At 41.5% G+C, this 20,517-nt stretch overlaps 1 protein-coding gene across 1 annotated transcript in view; it reads right to left on the reverse strand.

Annotated features, from left to right (window-relative positions):
- Positions 1-2,233: 2,233 nt before the first annotated feature.
- LOC126252227 (proton channel OtopLc-like) overlaps positions 2,234-20,517 on the reverse strand; it is a 136,916-nt gene continuing 118,632 nt past the window's right edge. The window contains exons 10-11 of the mRNA XM_049953099.1: positions 6,198-6,436; positions 2,234-2,712 (exon numbers count right to left, since the gene is read on the reverse strand). Of these exons, the coding sequence (XP_049809056.1) occupies positions 2,234-2,712; positions 6,198-6,436 (718 nt within the window). The remainder of the gene's footprint in view (positions 2,713-6,197; positions 6,437-20,517) is intronic.

Genomic DNA, 20,517 nt, shown 5'->3' on the forward strand with positions numbered 1-20,517 from the left:
AAGATCTTATTCGTTAATGAGAAACATCAAAACCTTAGACTCAAATACTGAATGTTAACTCTGGATTTTCAAAATTACCGACACAATGTTTAATAAGATTCCATCTGAAGGTGTTTTATCGTCCCATAGACGCAATGAAAGTGATCATCCACATTTCTGATCAAAGAGACGTAGAGAACTTTGACACAGGACAGGAAATCCATTCATCTTCTTTTTCTGCTGTACTATAAAATATAGGTTTAACTAACTGCTGTCAAGAAAACTCACATAGAGAGTGATCGGTACTGCTGGTGGTTGCTATCCTAGCTTCCTCACGTAACCCACTGTGACAGCACAATGCGTATAATCGTTCATTTGTAAACGTACGAATGAGAATAATTCTCAAGATATGGGCTTTGTAAACCGAACGGATTGTTAAATAATTGTTAAAGATTGAAAGCTAATGTAATCATTCAATACTACTTCGTGTTCATGCGGTTTTGCTTGCTTGATAACTAGCATTTTTGTGCGCATCATAGCACACAGTAGTTATGCTTTCATGTAGAAGAATTAACACATCACAAGCTTTACTTTTATCCTTCTCAGTTTCTAAAAACAACCAATTTTAATTAACTGATTTCTACTTCAGAGTTTACATCATTCCTGAGTATCACATTGACATTTACAAATCCGTGATATAGTCAATAATATTAATAATAAGAACAATGTAAAAAATGTACTCATCTTATCTTTTACGATTATTTCATTTCCAAGAAAAGGATTGCAACAGAATGACTCAGTGTTAAATATTTTGTTTTCAGTTAGCCTTCGTATCGAATGTGGTTCAAATTAGTTACATGAGCTGCATGGCATCTCCTTACCCTTCGACCAGAAGATATTATACACTCTGGCCATCTTCCAACTTTTAAATAATCGAATAAGTACGAAATACTTTCAAACATATCAAAAACTTATTAAAATATCAGACGAGTTCAATAGTTAAAAGGATTTACGCTGTATTGGTTATTATTGTTGACAATTTAGGCACCATAGTTTACTGAGAAGCAATGAAAAACTTGGTGTTTTCTCCAATAACTGCTGAACATGCATTATGAACTGACATTTCTATTTTTCTGTCTTTCTCCTGTTGTGATATTTAGTGAAAAGTGGTAATGGTATTAGACAAACGAAAATAATAATCTGTATATTTCTATACAAAGTATTATTGATAACTCTACTTTTATAAATCAATACTGTTTGTTGGTGTGGTATGTGACTGGACGGCACTAGCAACATTTAATACCGGAAAGCCGTCTAATGTAGCTGAAGGTAGTTATTTCTGTTCCCTGGCACAAGTAACAGGTGACGTGCTTTCACTACTGAAATGGGCCAACGATTCCATTTCTTTGTTTAATATTTAGATGAATAATGTATTAATGTTTGCCAGATTTTGAGAGATCCTAGAACTGGTGCCTGGAAGTGGCGCCTAGAAGAGCGCCGGACCAGGCATCGTACCTGGAATCCTGTTTCTAGTGGGCAACTGCTCCTACCTATTGAGGTATCCAAGCATGACGTGCCGTCAGAGCCGTATTTCCGCCATTAGTTCTCTCATACTTTCTAAACATCACAAAATCTCTGCTGCATATCTTACAGGACCAGCACTTCTAGAAGTAAGGAGAATCGGCTTAGCCACAGTCTAAGCCTTGTTACCAGAATGTATCTTTCACTCTGTAGTGGAGTGTGTGCTATTTTGTAAATGTCTGGTAGATTAAAACTTTATTGCAGACCAGGACTCCAACCAGAACCTTGCCTTTCAGGGACAGAGTTCGAATTGATTGAGATACACGGGCTCAACTCATGACCCATATCCACAGCTTTACTCCTTGTCTTCCAGAAGTGCTAGTCACACAAGGTACACAGGAAAGGTTATGTGTACTTTAAAGTAGGAGAAAGGTACTGATGAAGTAAAGCTGTGAGAAGGGGTCGTAGGTCGTGGTAGCTCCGTTGATATGGTAAGAGTACTGCCTGCCAAAGGCAGTGTTTCTGGTTTCGCGCCCCAGTCTATCACATACTTTTAATCTGACAAGACCTTCCGAAAAAGGCATCGCTGTGACACAGAAGTCCCGATATAAGTCTTGGAGTGTCTCGTCAGCGAGTGTTACATTAGATGCTGGGAGATCTTCACTGTAGTACGTCTTGTTGGATGTGGCCCCAGTTTGCCTGAAACTCCCAAGGAGGACAGAGGACAGCTGTGCTATGAGACGTGCTTGACCTTGTAGGCGGTCTTCCAGACCTCGAAGATGCAGATGGTGGAGTGGAACCTGTAGAAGATAGCGAGAGGCATGGAGACGTGCGTGATGATGGCCCAGGCCCAGATGCCGAAGAAGGAGAGGTGCTGCGGCCGGAACTCGGCGTGGCCCTTGTGCAGCACGTTGACGAGCCACATGGCGGCGTTGGCCACCAGCAGGAAGGTGAGCAGCTCGCGGCCCGGCTTGCGGCGCGCCTGGTCGCCGGAGCGGCAACGCCGCCTGGAGCCGTCCAGCACGCACACCGTCTGCAGAACCGTCTGGAACAGCCCGGCCACCTCTGTGGCCAGTCGCAGCGGCGACAACTCGAATGCGCAGCCCACCACCGAGAAGGTGCAGTACAGGAACATGCCTGACTGTGCGATCAGCAGCAGCGTGTTGTCCAGCCCCAGGCCCGAGCCACCGTGGTGACCTACGGCAAGGGGTTCTCATCACCAAATGCTAGTATACGATTTGGCCAGAGAATTAATTCAAGAAGACCATTATAGCGACTGAAGGACATGAGCTCAAAAGCTTGGAATGTATATTGTAGGTTGTCTAAAAACTTATGGTTTAAAGTAACTTTTTTTCTTCTCTGCTTTTGACGAGGAAGTTAAAAAAATTTGATTGCAGTTTGCATGTATTTTAATTCAATGTTTACAGATATATACTTACGTTATATACCGGGTAATCAGAAAGTCCGTATAAATTTGAAAACTGAATAAATCACGGAATAATGTAGATAGAGTGGTACAAATTGACACACGTGCTTGGAATGACATGGGGTTTTATTACAACCAAAAAAATACAAAACTTCAAAAAGTTTCCGACAGATGGCGCTCATCTGATCATAATAGCAATAATTAGCATAACAAAGTAAGACAAAGCAAAGATGATGTTCTTTACAGGAAATGCTCAATATGTCCACCATCATTCCTCAACATTAGCTGTAGTCGAGGAGCATTATCAACCTTGGTTACGGAGACTAACAGCAATACGTGATTCATTTCTTTTCGTATCATAATATCAGAAATCAAATTTTATCTTTGTTGTGGATGTATAATTACAAAATGGACACTTGATCACATGTTGAACAGGTAATGTGTAGATGAACTGATTTTATTTTGTTGGCTCTTTAATGTAGTGGTTTCCACTGCCTCATACAATTTTTCATTGCTGATTGTTCCACCTTTCTGGAGTAGATTCTTATCTCAAGGGCAAGAGAGTGCCCTGAATCTGCGCCCTCTTTGACTAGGCCGTTGGCAGAACTAGGGTGACTAATTATAGTGTGTCCTCGACCGCCACCGCCCGAGACCGATGACTTTTTGAGTACTAGTCATAGACCCTAACCCTTGACCACGGATCTATTTGTAATTAATTCTACAGAAACTGGCGTTTGGGTACGTTTTTGTCCCCACACGCGTCATCAGTTTTAAGAAATTTACAGGTGAAAGAAAGATTCCAGTCACCGCTCGTAAGAATGGCAAAGAAAATGAAATTAATACAATATAGCTGAGACAAGAAATCTCGTACGAAGCAGACGACTATGGTTATACACTGAAGAACCAAAGAAACTGGTACACCTGCCTAGTATCGTGAAGGGCCACCGCAAGCACGCAGAAGTGCCGCAACACGACGTGACATGGACTCGACTAATGTCTGGAGTAGTGCTGTAGGGAATGGACACTATGAATCCTGAAGCGCTGCCCATAAATCCGTAAGAGTACTTTGCAGTGAACACATAGTGTGTTGTGGGGGGATCACTCTGTTGTAGAAATAATTCAAAAGCCAAGATCGCTTAAATACTGTTTACTGGATGATCGGTTTCAACACATTAAAGGTGCCATCATTGGATCTGAAAGTAGCTTAACATGTATAAATCATATGGATATAAAGACACATGTGGCAGACCACCTGATATAAAATGATTGTCGTAGAAATAAAAATTAAAGATTAAAAAACAAACCATGAGAGCAGTTGTTTTTTAATTTTTAATTTTTATTTCTACGACAATGATTTTATATGAGCTGGTCAGCGTCATGTATCGTTATACCCAAATGATTTATACATGTTAAGCTACATTCAGATCCGATGATGGCACCTTTAATGTGTTGAAACCGGTCATCCAGTAAACATTATTTAAGCGATCTTGGCCGTAAGAGTACGACGGGGTGAAATCTCCTCTGAATAGCATGTTGCAAGGCATCCCAGATATGCTCAATAATGTTCATGTCTGGGAAGTATGGTGGCCAGCGGAAGTGTTTAAACAGACATGAACATTATTGAGCATATCTGGAATGCCTTGCAACGTGCTGTTCAGAAGAGATCTCCACCCCCTCCTACTCTTACATATTTATGGGCAGTCCTGCAGGATTTCATGGTGTTAATCCCCTCCAGCACTATTTCAGACATTAGTCGAGTCCATTCCACGTCGTGTTGCGGCACTTTTGCATGCTTGCGGTGGTCCAACACGACATTAGGTGGGTATACGATTTTATTTGGCTCTTCATTGTATATAGTGACGCTCGTATCCTGTGACTCTCTGTGCAACTGGATATGTGATGACAGAAATACTCGTAGATCCTAAACGTGTCAAGTGAGGAAATTGAGTAATAAAGACCCTTTTTATCGTCTCTCTGACACTTTTGAAACGAAATTTTAGCTCCAGTGCATTACAATGAAATAGAATCACACAGAACAATCAATTTAGCTCCATTAACAGGGACATATGTTTCCTTGGATAAAGAAGCGTTCTCAGCGGTACGACATTATTTCTGCAGTGAGTAGCTACTCTGTGTTCTGAATTGATAAGTAAGCCCGCTAATGGATATGAATATATACGTTTGGGCAGTTCTCCCACTCTCTCTTCAAATGGCTCTGAGCACTATGGGACTCAACTGCTGAGGTCATTAGTCCCCTAGAACGTAGAACTAGTTAAACCTAACTATCCTAAGGACATGACCAACATCCATGCCCGAGGCAGGATTCGAACCTGCGACCGTAGCGGTCTCGCGGTTCCAGACTGCAGCGCCTTTAACCGCACGGCCACTTTGGCCGGCTCCCACTCTCTCTCTCTCTCTCTCTCTCTCTCTCTCTCTCTCTCTGTGTGTGTGTGTGTGTGTGTTTGTGTGTGTGTGTGTGTGTGCGTGTGCGAGATAGAGAGAGCAACACAGAGAGAGACAGACAGACAGACAGACAGACAGAGAGAGAGAGAGAGAGAGAGAGAGAGACAGACAGACAGACAGACAGATAGACAGAGAGAGAGACACAGAGAGAGAGAGAGAGATCTAAGTATTTAAACTTACATATATACTCCACAAAGTATGCCCATATGTCACCAAAACGACCCGTAACTAAAATGGTCGTTCTTCGTTGGATCTTCTCTACCTCTTCTACTGATCCAGTGTGGCAAGGGTCCCAGACTGATTAACAATACTAAAAAATCCCTTATCAGGTATTTTGTAAGCCACTTCTTTTGTAGATGAATTACGTTACATGAAGATGCTCCCAATGAATCTCAGCTTTTCTATTTATTTTATGTGGTCATTCCACTATAGGACCCTCCGAATGATTACTCGTATTTTGCGACAGTGATTCCTCCGCAAATACCGTAATTGAAAGGTAGTATATCACTTCGGGTGTGTGTGTGTGTGTGTGTGAGTAGAGATAGAGGGGGAGAGAGAGAGGGGGGGGGGGGAGGGAGAGTGCGAGAGGGAGAAAGTATGAGAGTGACAATGAGTAACTTGATTGGAGTGAAAAGTAGAAATACAAATGTATCCGAGGACCTCCTCTAACAAACATGCAAATGTCTGTAAACGCCAAGAAATGAAATGAATCTGAGGCACAATAAGAGGTCAGTATTTATCTGTCTTTTTTTTTTCATCTGCACGGGTCTAATCCTCTAGAAATACATTACTTCGCGAGGAGACTTACCGGGTAGCGTGCGGTAGTATCTGAGTTCCCGGAGCTGCAGCATGCAAATGATGGTGGCCACAGAGCAGATCACATACAGCGAGATCTCGGAGATGGTCACCTGCTGCTCCGCAGCCTCCCGGTAGTCGTCATCCTTGTGGAGGACGAAGAAGAGGATGAGCGAGATGATGGTGAGCACCACCACGAAGATGCCGCCGAACAGCCCCTTGTGCGCCTTGGCGCAGTCGACGGATAGGCGGCTCGAGGGACGAGGAAGGCCATGACCATCGACCCCTCCTGAAAGGTCATTCAAATAATGTGTTTTGTTGAGGACAGCCTTTTGTTTTAAATCGAATGCACACAGCTGGTAGCAGCGCTATACCCTATCTGATTAAAAGTGTTTGGACACTTGATGCTGGACGTAATGTGGAGTACGTCTACCATTCGCGTTTATGACGTCTTGAGCTCTACTGGGGACACTTTCAGTCAGGTGTCTGAATGACCTATGGAAGAATAGCTGCCAATCCTCCCTAAGAATCGAAACGAGAGAAGGTAACTATGTAGGACGTCGGGGTATGGAGTGAAGTCATCCTTTTATCACAACCGGAAGTGTTCAGTTGGGTCCAGTTCTTGACGGTGGACAGATCAGTCAGTTTCAGGAATGTTTGTTACTGTCATAAAACATAAGCTGTTTTACGACAAGAAGCGTTATCATTCTTATACAAACAATTACCAATTGTTCCTCTACTGTACGCAGTACACAATGCCATAAAATGTGCTCATATCCTTCCAAATTTAGCGTTTTCTTAAGCCTAATAAGGGGAGCGCACCCTTTCTTTCTTTTGCTACCGCCTTTATCCCGCATAGTGAACAGGGTCGGCAGGGTTAAGTACGGATTTGGCAATGTTAAGTGTAAGGGGTGGCCGGATGCCCTTCCTGCCGCCACCCCATATCCTCCAGGATGGAATTAGTGTATCCCAGCTGTCTGCGTCTAGTGTAAATCGTGAATGTGTTTGAAATGTCTGCGAGTCGTGTAACTGAGGCGGGACGTGGGGACCAGCTCGGTATTCACCTAGGAGGATGTGGAAAACCGCCTAAAAAACACATCCAGGCTGGCCGGCACACCGGCCCTCGTCGTTAATCCGCCGGTCGGATTCGATCCGGGGCCGGCGCGCCTACCCGAGTCCGCTATAAACATCAGCCAAAGAAAAGTTTCCTTATTCAAAGCATGCTGATGTTGTATGCGACTCAAATTCTTTGAACGCAGAGACAAGGAAGAGATCAGTTCGCACTTTCCTTAGTTATTTTCATGATATTGACATCTACTCACGTGGATTTTCGTGTGTTCTTTCCTCAGCGTGATATTTTAGTGCTTGAAGACGTTGGGTGGCTGAAGATGGAGAGCTGCACCAACTACACTGGTTTGAAAAATTTAAGGGGGTGGAATCAAGTTTTGCATGATGTTTCACGGCCAAGTGAAATAGCTCGATGAAACTTGGACAACACATAGATACAATCGCTACAATATACTAAAGTACAGTGCAGAACAGAAATAAATCCCCAATGATACGAAAACAAATGACACTTCAAGTCACTGCGATTATGATGGTCTCCTGGCCATTACTAACGGCGGGACATGGTTCTTAACAGGGTGTCTGACCACCACGGATGGCAATGCATGCTTGTACCGTTCTGCGATGCTGGTCACAAGGCTATTTAGGAGTTCTTTTGATGGGGCTCTCCAATCCTCCCGAGTGGGCTCGAAACAGCTAGATTGTCGTTGGTTAATGTGGACAAGCTGCAGTACGTCTCCCCAGTGCATACCATGCTCGATGGGATTTAAATCTTGGTAACAGGCAGCTCAGCCCATCCGCCGGATTTTCTATTGTCCCACGAGCTCTCCACCTCCACAGTTCAATGCGGTCGCGCATTCTCATCCATAAAAATATAACCAAGATCGAATGCATCCCGGAAGAGACGAACATGGGGAACGGGTACAGTGGCATAATAACTTTGACCAATGAGTGTGTTGCGTTCGAAGATCTGGATGTCAGTACGTCCATGTAACATTATATGTTCCCACACCGTAACGCTTGGACCATCAAAAGTAACATGTTCGACAATGCTGGATGTACCCTCATATGGTGAGATGTGGGAACATGTACTAAACCCAGAAACATTGCGGAAAATGATTGTTTTGGTGGTCCAGGTGTCACGATGTGGAGCCGCATACTGTTGCATGGGTGTACTGAGCTCCAAATCTTTGAACACAGTACACGCATCTGTCAAGTTTATTGTGATGTTGTATTCCTTCCGCATGTGAGTCTTTTCAGGAACGTTGTTGAAAGTGTTTCGTAATTCCACATGTGTCGAGCGTGATAACCGACTCGTCCAGAAATGTGAAGAGCGTGGGAAAACAAGCAGCTCAATTCTTATCAGTTAAACACCCCCATTCGTGGACGACAGGATTAATTAAAAGTAGATTTTAGGTAATGAAGGAGATACTTTACTGTACCGTCGAATGTCGCAAGACCGAATGTGTGAAACTTTGCTTGCTCTGTTCGTTCACAAGATACAGGTGGCTGTAGGTAAACGAGCCGACGTTGATACGCTGTTTCTTACTTTCCGGGAAGGATTTGATACAGATACTAACCGTTGTGGTGTCCGATTTCAGTGGAGACGTCTGAGCAAATAGAATCCAGACAGTCGTTTCTAATGAGAAGACGTTCTCAGAAAAGCTTCGGTGCATTTTAAGTAAGTGTAATTGGAGAGATATACAGTATATAAACGAGGTGGAAGAGAATGACATTGGATCTCTGAGGCCGTTTGGAGACGACACAGTTGTATTAATTGAGAACACCTCGTTACGATATTCAATAATACCTAACAAATTTAATACTTGAGGGAATGACTGACAGTTGAGCATGAATGTAGATCAATGCAATATAATGCGCGGTAATAGACGATAATACCTTGCTGCGTCCTCCAGCAAATACGCCACACAGCCATATGCAGACAGGGCGCCACACAACAAAGCCAGCTTCCAGAGAGGCTCAGCATAATAATGGTCAGACGTTGAGTTGTATTGTAACTGCGTTATCTGTGCGTTAGGAGGGTTGCGTACCTATCGGGGGTTACCCATTTCGATACCTTCGTTTGCGTATGGGATCAGTCTCTTACTGGGGTTCCCTAGAAACCAGAAATGGTGAACCGCATAGAAACTGAATGAAGATATACAAAGAGCCGTACGTAGTTATCTACCCGTCTGTTACTTTAAAATAAATGGTATTCATAGAAAAATGTCCGCAGCTCGTGGTCTTGCGGTAGCGTTCTCGCTTTCTGCGCACTGGGTCCCGCGTTCGATTCCCGGCAGGATGAGGAATTTTCCCTGCCTCGAGATTATTGGGTGTTGTTGTCTTCATCATCATCATTCATCCCCATTACGATCGGAGGAAGGCAATGTCAAACCACCTCCGCTACGACCTTGTCTAGTCGGCGGTGCGGGTCTGACGCATCGTTCCCTACACTTCTCGGAGTCTGGGACCTATCATCATCATCATATAAAAACTGAAATTACAAAGATTTAATTCTATTTTTATTCGAACATTGTTGATTTCTAACGTGAAAAAGAGGGATATTGCAGTACAACAAATAAAGACATACAGGTTCATCACAGAGTGCTAGAAAACGGAATTTCCTCAAAAAAGGTAAAACTTAAAAAAATGCAAAAGAAAAAGTATCAAAAACCGTCCAGTGAATATATAACATCTTTCTATTATTCATAAATAAGTCTCGCACTTGCCAATAATAACAGGAATGCTTATCTTCCATCATAATGAAGAACGTTCTATTGAGTACAAAATATCAACGATAATGATATACACATTTTTATATTTGCCCACGTAAACTTTACTTGCACCAAATGTAACTGTTTTGGTTACATAAAAGTGCAGAAGGTACGCGATCAACTAAGCTTTATTACTGATAAAGTGTTTATATTTTTTAAGGATATAAAATACTTAGTGAAATAACACTGAACGATATGCTGTTCCAACTATGTGCAAAACAAACAAGCAAACAAACAAACAAACAAAAAACAAAGAACAATCGCCGGATCCCAATTTCTGTGTCACACATTCATTTATGTCTCTTTCATGTTTGTCATTTATGAGTTGTAGCAAAACTACCGAACCATAGTTTTCGTGGAGCGCACTTTAGTCAGACTCCATACAGGGCACATATAACGCTGACGTCCGTCTGACGCAACACAAATAGTTCTCAAGTAAACAGGCATCCAGTAAGCGCGGATATCTGCTGATGTGCCGACGCGCGGTTCCAATCAGTGAGTTGGTTCTATAGCAGCATCCCGACTTAACTACCGTCACACCCCAGAAAAACCCAACTGGACAGTCTTCGTGTTATGTTAGTCATCGTTCACTGGATTCAGGACTACGCCAGTGTTCAAAGGTAGATCAGCGCAAGTGAACTTTGAATTACATCACACTAAAATTACATAATGCATAATTTCTCTTAAGAAAATGTAGTAAATTTTTGATAATATGTGTTGCTGTAATTTCTGCCAGAGTTTGCCTATATCTATTTCCCCCTCTGACGGGGCTGTATAGTTGCTGCGTACAAGCAAACTACCTCAATAAAAGAATAACGGCAACTACTTTCGGTGGTATGGGGGTCTCTTCCTGCCACATTTATATCTGACGCTAATAATAATTGATGAATAAAACAGCCCCGGAATCGTTGACCACACAATCAGAAATCTGCCATTTGACTCAGTCACAACCATCAGTTAGCTTTCTTGAAAGATTTAAAATGGAACGGCCCTGAAAGACGCCTCAGATTATCGAAGAAAGTATAACTCACACCTGACGCATGACGCTTAGAAAAGCTTCATCTGACAAATTCTTACTGTTGTTCGTCTATCTGAGGTCTTTACGAAGTTTGATCAATGACAACAGGGAAGATTCGAGAAAGAGCTGCACGCTTAATAATGATTTTTCTTACATAGGTAGAGAGTGTTACAAAAGTGCCCAACATACAACTGTGGAAGATGCTATAGGAAAATGACTACGCATCACGTGGACCCTTATTCTCAACCTTCCAAGTACCCACCTTCCAACACGCGTCAGGAAACACGCTATATTCTCCGTCTGACGTAATGATAACGACTGAAAGTTCAGAGACTTTCTTGCATATACAGGTGAATACTACAGATCACTTTCCTTGTCTCGTAGTATGGGCGAGTGGAACATGGAGGTGGCAAAACGATTATGTTGCACAGTAATAATAACGAGCGTATGGCATTGGTGGCCGGGAGACCCCTCGCGGGACAGTTCGGCCGCCGCTCCGCAAGTTCTTTAACGCCACTACGGCGACTTGCGAGTGAATGAGGATGAAATGATGATGAAAGACACACAACACCCAATCATCTCGAGGCAGAGATTCCCGCCGGGAATCGAACCCGGGACCTCGTGCGCGGGAAGAGAGAACGCTACAGCAAGATCACGAGCCGCGGACTGCTGCACAGTATATACGCCCCACATACCATATGATGGCTTGCGGATTACAGATGTTGCTCCTCCGTCCTGAAAACTGTTCAACGTGTTAGAAGACTTCTTGCAACTAGAACAGTACCGCCTACGATGATAATCTGAAAGCCGCCTGCTATAGATATCTATCGTATTATATATTCATATGTGTATCGATAATCATTTGCATGTCTCAAGGAACATTAAGTCAGTCTTCCGTCTGCCACACTAGCTTTATCTTTGGTTGAGTACCGCAAAGTCATGCCTTAAGCAAGGTGCTTGAGATCTGAGATCAGTCGAACAATAATATTGCTTGGAGCGGAGACCAGTTAGTGTGCCTTGTGGGACAAACGGACGATCTTCTTGAACTTCGTCTCCTGCCGTAGAAAGCTCTGTTTTGCTGCTTGTTGGGCTTGGCGAACTTTTTAGTAGTAGCAGAACCCAGACTCCTTAAAGAATCAAACTGCTGCATATAAAACAGGTTCAAATGTCTGATTACTTTACAAACAAGTTACTAAGTTAAAAATTTGGCATTAAACATGTAAGCGAGAAAAACATTCGGAAAGGTTTGAAATTACGTTTAAAGCTTCTTCGAAGTCGCTAAGTGCTCTAATCATGAAATACTGGATAGGTAGAGACTGGGTAATTTGCTCTCCGTTTTAAGCTAGTTTATCGCACATATAAATGTTTATGACCTCATATCTCTTCAACTACAGGTTGTACAATGACACAATATTGGAGGTACATTCAGTGGTATGAACGGATACTGTCTGCGAACTGTGTTGCAAATAGAGTCGTCAGTAAAGAAGTTATAAATTAAAACGTCATGCCTGATGTTGGAGTTTAATCGCAAGAACAGCAAAAATATAGTAAGCGATAGACTTCTTCCTTTCAACATATTGTGGGGAAAATAGTTTCATAAAACGTTGAAATTATGTGTAAGGTTTGTTCGAAGTCGCTAAATTCACTCGTTCTTAGATACTAGATGATTATAATCCGGATATTTACGCGCCGTCAGTTACGCTATACAAGGCAAACACACAGATCCCAAATATAACACTTGTCTTATTGTTTTAAACTTTTAACATAACGTTGTAGCTGTTAATCAACAGATTATAACAGTACTTTAAACTTGGACAATAAATACGCGCAATGTTGAAAATCAAATTTTTGTTGCCCCTGGGAGCCGTTAAATAGACAGCCTGCAACTGGTACCGAGTTGTGGGATAGCGCTTTAGTGTCAGAGATAGGCACTTGTGGCCGGCCGTGGTGGCCGAGCGGTTCTAGGCGTTACAGTCTGGAACCGCGCGATTGCTACGGTCGCAGGCTCGAATCCTGCCTCGGGTATGGGTGTGTGTGGTGTCCTCAGGTTAGTTAGGTTTAAGTAGTTCTAAGTTCTAGGGGACTGATGACCTCAGAAGTTAAGTCCCATAGTGCTCAGAGCCATTTGAGCCATTTTTGAAGGCACTTGTGGTATTGAAATGGGAAAATTGAATCGGCTTCGTCCATAATTCAGTGGAGATGGATGCTTGTCTGCGTTGCCTTTGCGTAATTATCCGTTTCGTTGTTTTCAGATTTATTCACGAGAGACGCTTTTGAATTCATTTTCTTTGAGCAATGTTAGTTTCTTTGTTCTATTACACGAGTTGATTGAAAGATGCAGGATTCGATATCGGTTTCGTATTCATTTATCCGAGTCTGAAAATAGTTTATGCCATTGTTTTTCCGGTCAGTAAATAGTATAGTATTATGAGCGTTGATGTGGGCACAGATTGTTTTTCTGATTTTTGTAAATGTATGTCCGTGTAGAGTTACGCGGGCCGTTCAAGTATACTTGTTCATAAGACATGGGACTTTGTATTCGTTTTATGCATACGATATAATTGCTTATCAGTTTTCACACAATTGGCGAGTCTTAAGTAGTTATTTCCACTCCTACGATCTTTGTCTGAATTCTCACATGTGCTCCCTTAAGAACATCATTCAAAAGGGTATTTATTAGAATCAGTTTCCTTTTCCTTGACAAAGAAAGTGAATAGTCTGCCTTCAGCGGAGAGATTATTTTATTTTTCAGTGCATTGATAAAGAGGTGACGTTAGGTATCACACGAGCATATTTTCAGTATTTGGTGTTGTAATATATCATACGCAACTCCATTTGCATTGCATGAATTCCCCCTGCAAGGGAGGATTCAACACCAGATACATATATTTGCTACAAAGGTTATGGCTTCAAGATATCTTGGCTTAACTTAAGTCCGCCGTTCAGTATTCCGCTGTGCTGTGAGAGTTCTTGGTCATTGCAACATATGAGGTAAAAGTCAGCCAGACTGCGCTGTTCCTCACTCACGGGTCGTATTTCATTTAACAAGGAGAATGTTTCGAGGCATTAAAACCGGGGTCATAGTATCTTAAGAAGTTATAGGATAAATTATTGAAAGAATTTTAATTCTGTTTTTGCAACTACAAGGAAACACGTCCTTTTGTCATCAAACGCATTTCTTTTCACTGAAATAAAACATCACCAGTGATCTTCAAAGAGCGGTATTTACAAATCTTCTTTCTTTCTAGACCTAAAAAGATTCATTACAAGAGATGTTGATTTTACTTACGGTATTTCATGTCTGATTTTCACTCATATCAGGAAAAGCCATCCACTTTCACCTTTTTCAGTTATTTCTTCTTTCGGCACTTTTGATGTTGGTCTAAACAAATATTACGTTGCAGAACTATGCATTTCGTAATGTGAAAATACGAGAACACAGCATCGCTATTGTTAATATCTTTCTGGCTATGTATGCGTCGTGCGTTTTGTGTTGTGTTACCAGCTTTACCTCTAGTCTATTCTTTGAACTAAAAATGTTCGCTTTCTTTGTTATTCTCCAAAGGTGTGTTGTGTCATTTATTTACCTTATTAAGTGATTATTTAATGTGAAAGAAAATTGAAGGTGTAGTGATGTAGTTAAAGATTTAAATGGTGAGTATATAAAATGACTTTTATCTTAATAATATGAATATTTATATATGTGTTTGGAGAGAGAGAGAGATTGATTTTTGATCGAGATTTTTAATTTAAGTCGTAACTGGTACCTGAATTTTGGTTGCTGCCTCCTTGAATGATCTGCTTCTGCACAAGTTGGTGATGTATTATAATTTGAAGCAAGTTATTATTCTTTAAGGTTTCAAATACGACTCTGTTAGTTACTTGGCCATATTGCGGATAGCTTTGAGCCCAAGTTTTGGTAGCTTTTCATACCTAAGGGACCACTGTTGTAAGTAAATAAGATCAAACAGCAATCTGCTTTTCGTAAGAAAAGGAGATCGCTTAGCACACAAACTTCCTTCAAACTACACGTCCTGCTGCATCAAAATTGGTCAGTGGAGTTCAGCACCATACTATTACACAAGAACATAATCCAATTAGTACAATTAAGAAATTATGAGAGGCTGTTACGTATTGAATGAAAACTATAGAGAATGCATTTCTTTTTCTGTAGTTTAGTGAACTATGTACACTTACAGTTCTGTTGATTGATAGCCGGCGACGACAATGAAGTTCTCCTCTTTCTCCAAAAAAACAAGATATTTCTATTCTTCACTTCCAGAAAGTTTGCATACATGAAAGTTAAGCAACTATTACACATACTTTACTCGGTTTTGTCACTGAAGCAGCAATTTTCATTAAATGTAACAATATGTTCCGAGCGACGCCCTCTTTCCACAAGATACAGATTGACACTCCTCTTTTTTTTAATAAATCAATTGTCTTTTTGTTTAGAGTCCATACTCAAAGATTCACAACTACTATCGTTGCGGGGACTGCGCGCTAACGAGTTGTTGCTGTCCAGCTGCACTTCACTTAACTTCAAGTACTTTTTGACTCAAATTTACATTTACGTTATTTGAATACATTGCTGAGCTTCTCAGAATAAAATCAGGCACAAATTAGTTAAAAAAAAGGAAAGGGACAGTGGGGCTCACATAACATTACAAATAGGTGGCGGGGGAACAGATGAGAGAAAAGTGGATGCAAAGTTACGGCTAGGTAGGTTCAAGTAACGATGCAAAGTTCAGGTGAAGGTGATGGAGGTGGAGAGCGGCCACTAAAGCATCTCTCTGAAGTACACCAAAATACTCATTGAGAACTGGCTACTATGGTGACCAGCGGAGATGCAACAAATAATCAGCGTGCTCACAAAACCAGTCCTGGATGACGCGACTTGTCGTCTTGGAATGCAGCATCAAAACTGGGAAACAAACATTGCAATATGGGAAAGGCCCGACCAGCCAGAGTGGTGACATAAACTACGGCAGTATCGCCACCTTGCAGGGTAACCATGGGGTCCAAAAGATATCACGATGTAGGTGCCAAAATCATCAACGAACCATCATGTTTCGCTCTTGGGACATAAGCTTCAGAGGTTGGAAAGAGCGTGAAACAAGACCCTTCCGACCAAAAGGCTTTCTTCCGTTGCTTCCTTAGTCCAGATATTATGGCAATGGCATCACGTTTTTCTGTCATGAGCATATTCTTCACTGATGGGTGGTTTCCAGCTCGTCCTGTCATTATCTACTTATAGGGCTCCCTTCGTGTTGTGTTTGGTGCTGATAGGGTTCGTGGGTGTGAGATTCACTTCTCCAATGACATTTGCAGCTGCGGTCCTCTTATTTTTTGCCAGAAACCTCTTCACTGACCGTCTGTCACGATCACTCAACACACATTTTCATCCATGTTGTGACTTAGCAGATGATGTATTTCCGCTTTCCCTGTACACGGTATAGATCTTTGGTACGGTGCCTTTCCAAACACCAGACACTTTGGCTACCTCGATTACGGAAGCATGTACCATCTGAGCACCAACTACTGGCCCACGTTCGAATTCACGTAGCTCCGACGTAACATACAACTACACAGAACACAGTTCTGTCCACAACTGACGCTTGCTACATTCCACAGTGGCCGTTGGTGGTCAAATACAACAGTGCAACCTCCAGGCTTGGCTAGCATCTGTAGTTATGTTCAGGCATGCATTTCTTGCTGTGTTTTCATATTTTTGTCAACCGTCGTAACTGCAATGTTTCCACGGATCACCATATCTTTTCATTATTACTCATGAGTGAAACACTTCATTTTCGAAAACTACGAGGAACATGGGTACAAAACGGTTCACAGATCAATACGATGTCAACAGAAACCATTCCCATAAGGGAAGTTCTCAAACACTTCAAACTGGAACGTGAACGTTTCCTTGACTCAGTTGTGATGCACCCAGTGCACCATAAGACGAGAAGATAATCAATGCGAAGAAATCGAAACCGTCATTTCGACCCGAAAAATGATGTCTTCTGTGTTTTGGGATATAATGGGGTTTTCCTCATTGAATTTGTGACTCGTGGGAAAACAATTATTGCTGAGTTGTATTGTGAAACGTAAAAATCTACAAAGGGCGACACAGAACAAAAGAAGGCTAATGTTAATGAAGGGCGGGTGTTTGTGGCATAACAGGTCACGTTTCAGCACATCCAACGTCACAAAGCAACTCTGGAACATCTTGAATCGCCCCGCTCGCAACCGTGATCTGGAACGTTCAGATTTTGATCTTTTCATCTCTCTGAGGTTGATTATAGGTGGGAAATGTTGTGTACAACCGGTGATGAGGCTGATAGTGTCACCAAAGAATGAGCTAAAGAAGTGGTGAAAGTTGCTGGATTTGGACGGGTTACTCCTGTAACCGAAACATAAGATCTGAAGATGGTTTTAGATGAACTGAAACCGGTCATATGACTAAACATTTTGCAATCAAGACGGATTATAAGTAAAATTGTAAAAGCACTGATTGCGGCTATCCTATCAGACATTATGTCTGTTTTTGCAAAAAATGTAACAAACATATTGCCTTTTCTATTTTTAAGCAGCTGAATGCACTTAATTCCTGGACTACGGCCTTTCCGAATTTGCCTCGTAATGCATTTGTATATCTCTTTCGTTGCGAATTCGATGAGATATGGCAGTAATTTGCGGTTTTATAATTCTTGACGATATAGGTACGTAAAGAGGCTACATATCGGCAAGTACGATAGCACAAAATTTTGTAGTTGTCGTACACTTACTTACTCAGAATTTATATGTTTAGATTTACATACATTCAGGTGTTAGGAAGTCTTTTCTGAAGTACTTGTCTGGAATGTAGGCATGTTTAGAAGTGATACATACTAGACAAAGAGAGAATAGAGGATTTTCAAGTGTGATGCTATAGAAGAAGACTTAAAAATTGATGGGTAAATCGCGTTTCTAATGAGGAGGTACTAAACACAACTGGAGAGAGAACAAATTTGTGGGGCAACTTGATTTAAAGAAGGGATCGGTTGGTAGGACATGTTATGAGACTTTAAGGGATCACTAATTTAGGATTTGATGGAAGCGTGGAGGGCAAAAATCATAGGAGGAGAAAAACAGAGGAATATATTAAGCAGATTCAGAAGGATGTAGGTTGCGTGGTTATTCGCATCAAACCAATCTTCGGACTGAGGACTACGACAACAACGACCGAAGTGAAATACGAGAGCGTATATTTTCAAATGTAACAGAAATAAAGGGTGTGTTTGTCAATGGCATTGTTAAAGAAAACCAATATTAGTAACGCTTCGAAATGTAACCGAATGCAAGCTGCAACCAAAATATTGCCGTAAATATATGTTATGCTATCTAAATTAATATGCGCTATTACTTTCATTTCTGACTATTGACAAGTCATCAGTTTAAAAAATGATGGAGCTTTACAGCGACTCAGATAACACGCAATTCAGAGCAGACAAGCCCTGACACTTGGTGCACGGATAGTTTTGTGAGGTCCAGCTGAGTGGATGATCTAATCGCAAGGCACAGGACGCGTGGTCCCGTTCCCAGCTGTGTCAGTAATGGTCAATTGTCGTTAATGAGTGCGTACCGCAGCAAAGTAACGGCCACTGCTGCGATCCTCATTAGCCTAAGGCTTCCAAACTGCGAAGGTGAACCTGTTTTATCGTCCTACCATTCCCTGGACCTCTGAAAACCCTTTGATTATTACGCTTACACATCCTCGAAACTAGTGAAATGAGTTGCCAAGAACTAACTTTGAGCTGCTATTTACGTGGCATTGCTTTACTAAGTAAGGAAGCACGATGTGCATTGTTATCCGGTGTCTCATCTACTACTGAATAGAAAACTTCACTATATTTCGTCACCATTGACACTGGAATGAGTTAATATCATACTTACGGCTAAAGTAAACAACAAATGACGTCCTGACTGCCTTTGCTGTTGATTAATTATGCAAACCAATAACTATGGTGCTTATCTAAATGACACCTATATATTCATTTACCGTTTATGTATCAAAATCTTCATGTTTGTTCACAGGTGAACTGATTTAGAGGATGTGCAAAGAGTGCATATTTCATTAGTACATTATATCTGTTACAGATCCACATGGCCTAAGCTACAATGTACAGAGACCATGGATTTTGCTGAAACACATTTTCATCTTACTTCGAGTAATGGGAAAAATATACGTAAGAATCCACTGTCAGCCTTCTCCTATATCTTCTATGTTTAATTCATGTTTAAGCGGCTAATATAATTTTCAGTATCTTCAATAAATTGACTTTATGATCACGAATAATTATGTATAACTGATCTTAGAATTACTCTTGTTGTTAGGAAAGTAACTTGTTTACTGCAATGAAAAATAAAGGTAGATCATTTTTTGATGACACCTAGAAATTACCAACAGGTTGCAACAGGTAGCAACAGGTGGAAAAAATTCAAACACGGTTTATCTTCTTTTTTTTTTTTTAGATTGTGGGTGATAACTATACAAACAGTGTAGAACCAGAAATAATAAAGGCTCACTTGCGGAGGAATGTTAGCACCTACGTGACGTTTAGAAGCTTTGCACCCTTCTAACGATGAAAGCACAACCCTGGAAATGGCCTGCGCTTTCAGTGTGGTGCAATGAATGGCAGCTTGCTTTATCTGTGGATATGCGTGGAAGTCAGTGTGGCTGGGTGGAGGAACACAGTATTTATGATATGCAACTTACTGCTGCGAACTTGAGTCATACACGTAACACAAAAATCTGTTATTTGTTGTCAGGTTTTAGATCACGGTCACAGACTGGGAATTTTAATCCTGCTCCTCTCAAATGTGATAGCAGATGCCAAAATTCTTTAAATGGAGTAATGTCAATTAGTTTCCAAGTCAGCAACTTCCATGACTTCAGACATATGTAAATCTAGGCGTAGTTTAATTTGAAAAATAACGTTTATCTCTTTTATTCTTCGCATTGGAAACGGGAATGCCGTGTGGCTAGGGCCTCCCGTCGGGTATTCCGTTCACCTGCTGCAAGTCTTTGGAGTTGACGCCACTTCGGCGACTTGCGTGTCGGTGGGGACGAAATGATGATGATAATGACAACACAACACCCAGTCCCTGAGCGGAGAAAATCCCCGACCCAGCCGGGAATCGAACCCGGGCCGTTAGGTATGATATTCCGTCGCGCTGACCACTCAGCTACCAGGGGCGGACTTCTTCGCATTAGTCTTCGGTCAGGACGTGGAATTGTAGTGTAAAACAGTTACGATTCATTTTCTACGAAGGAATGTGGCCCTTAAATCTTAAATAAATACGTTAACTTTTTGAAACAATCAACTTTATTGTTATTCTTTTATTCTTTTCGTTATCACTTTAAAATAAGAACATCTTTAGGAGAGTAATACTAGTGATTTCCTGAGGATTGCATTTAACAATTTGGCGTCTGT

Source organism: Schistocerca nitens, chromosome 4 (genome assembly GCF_023898315.1).
Source record: "Schistocerca nitens isolate TAMUIC-IGC-003100 chromosome 4, iqSchNite1.1, whole genome shotgun sequence".
NCBI lineage: Eukaryota > Metazoa > Arthropoda > Insecta > Orthoptera > Acrididae > Schistocerca > Schistocerca nitens.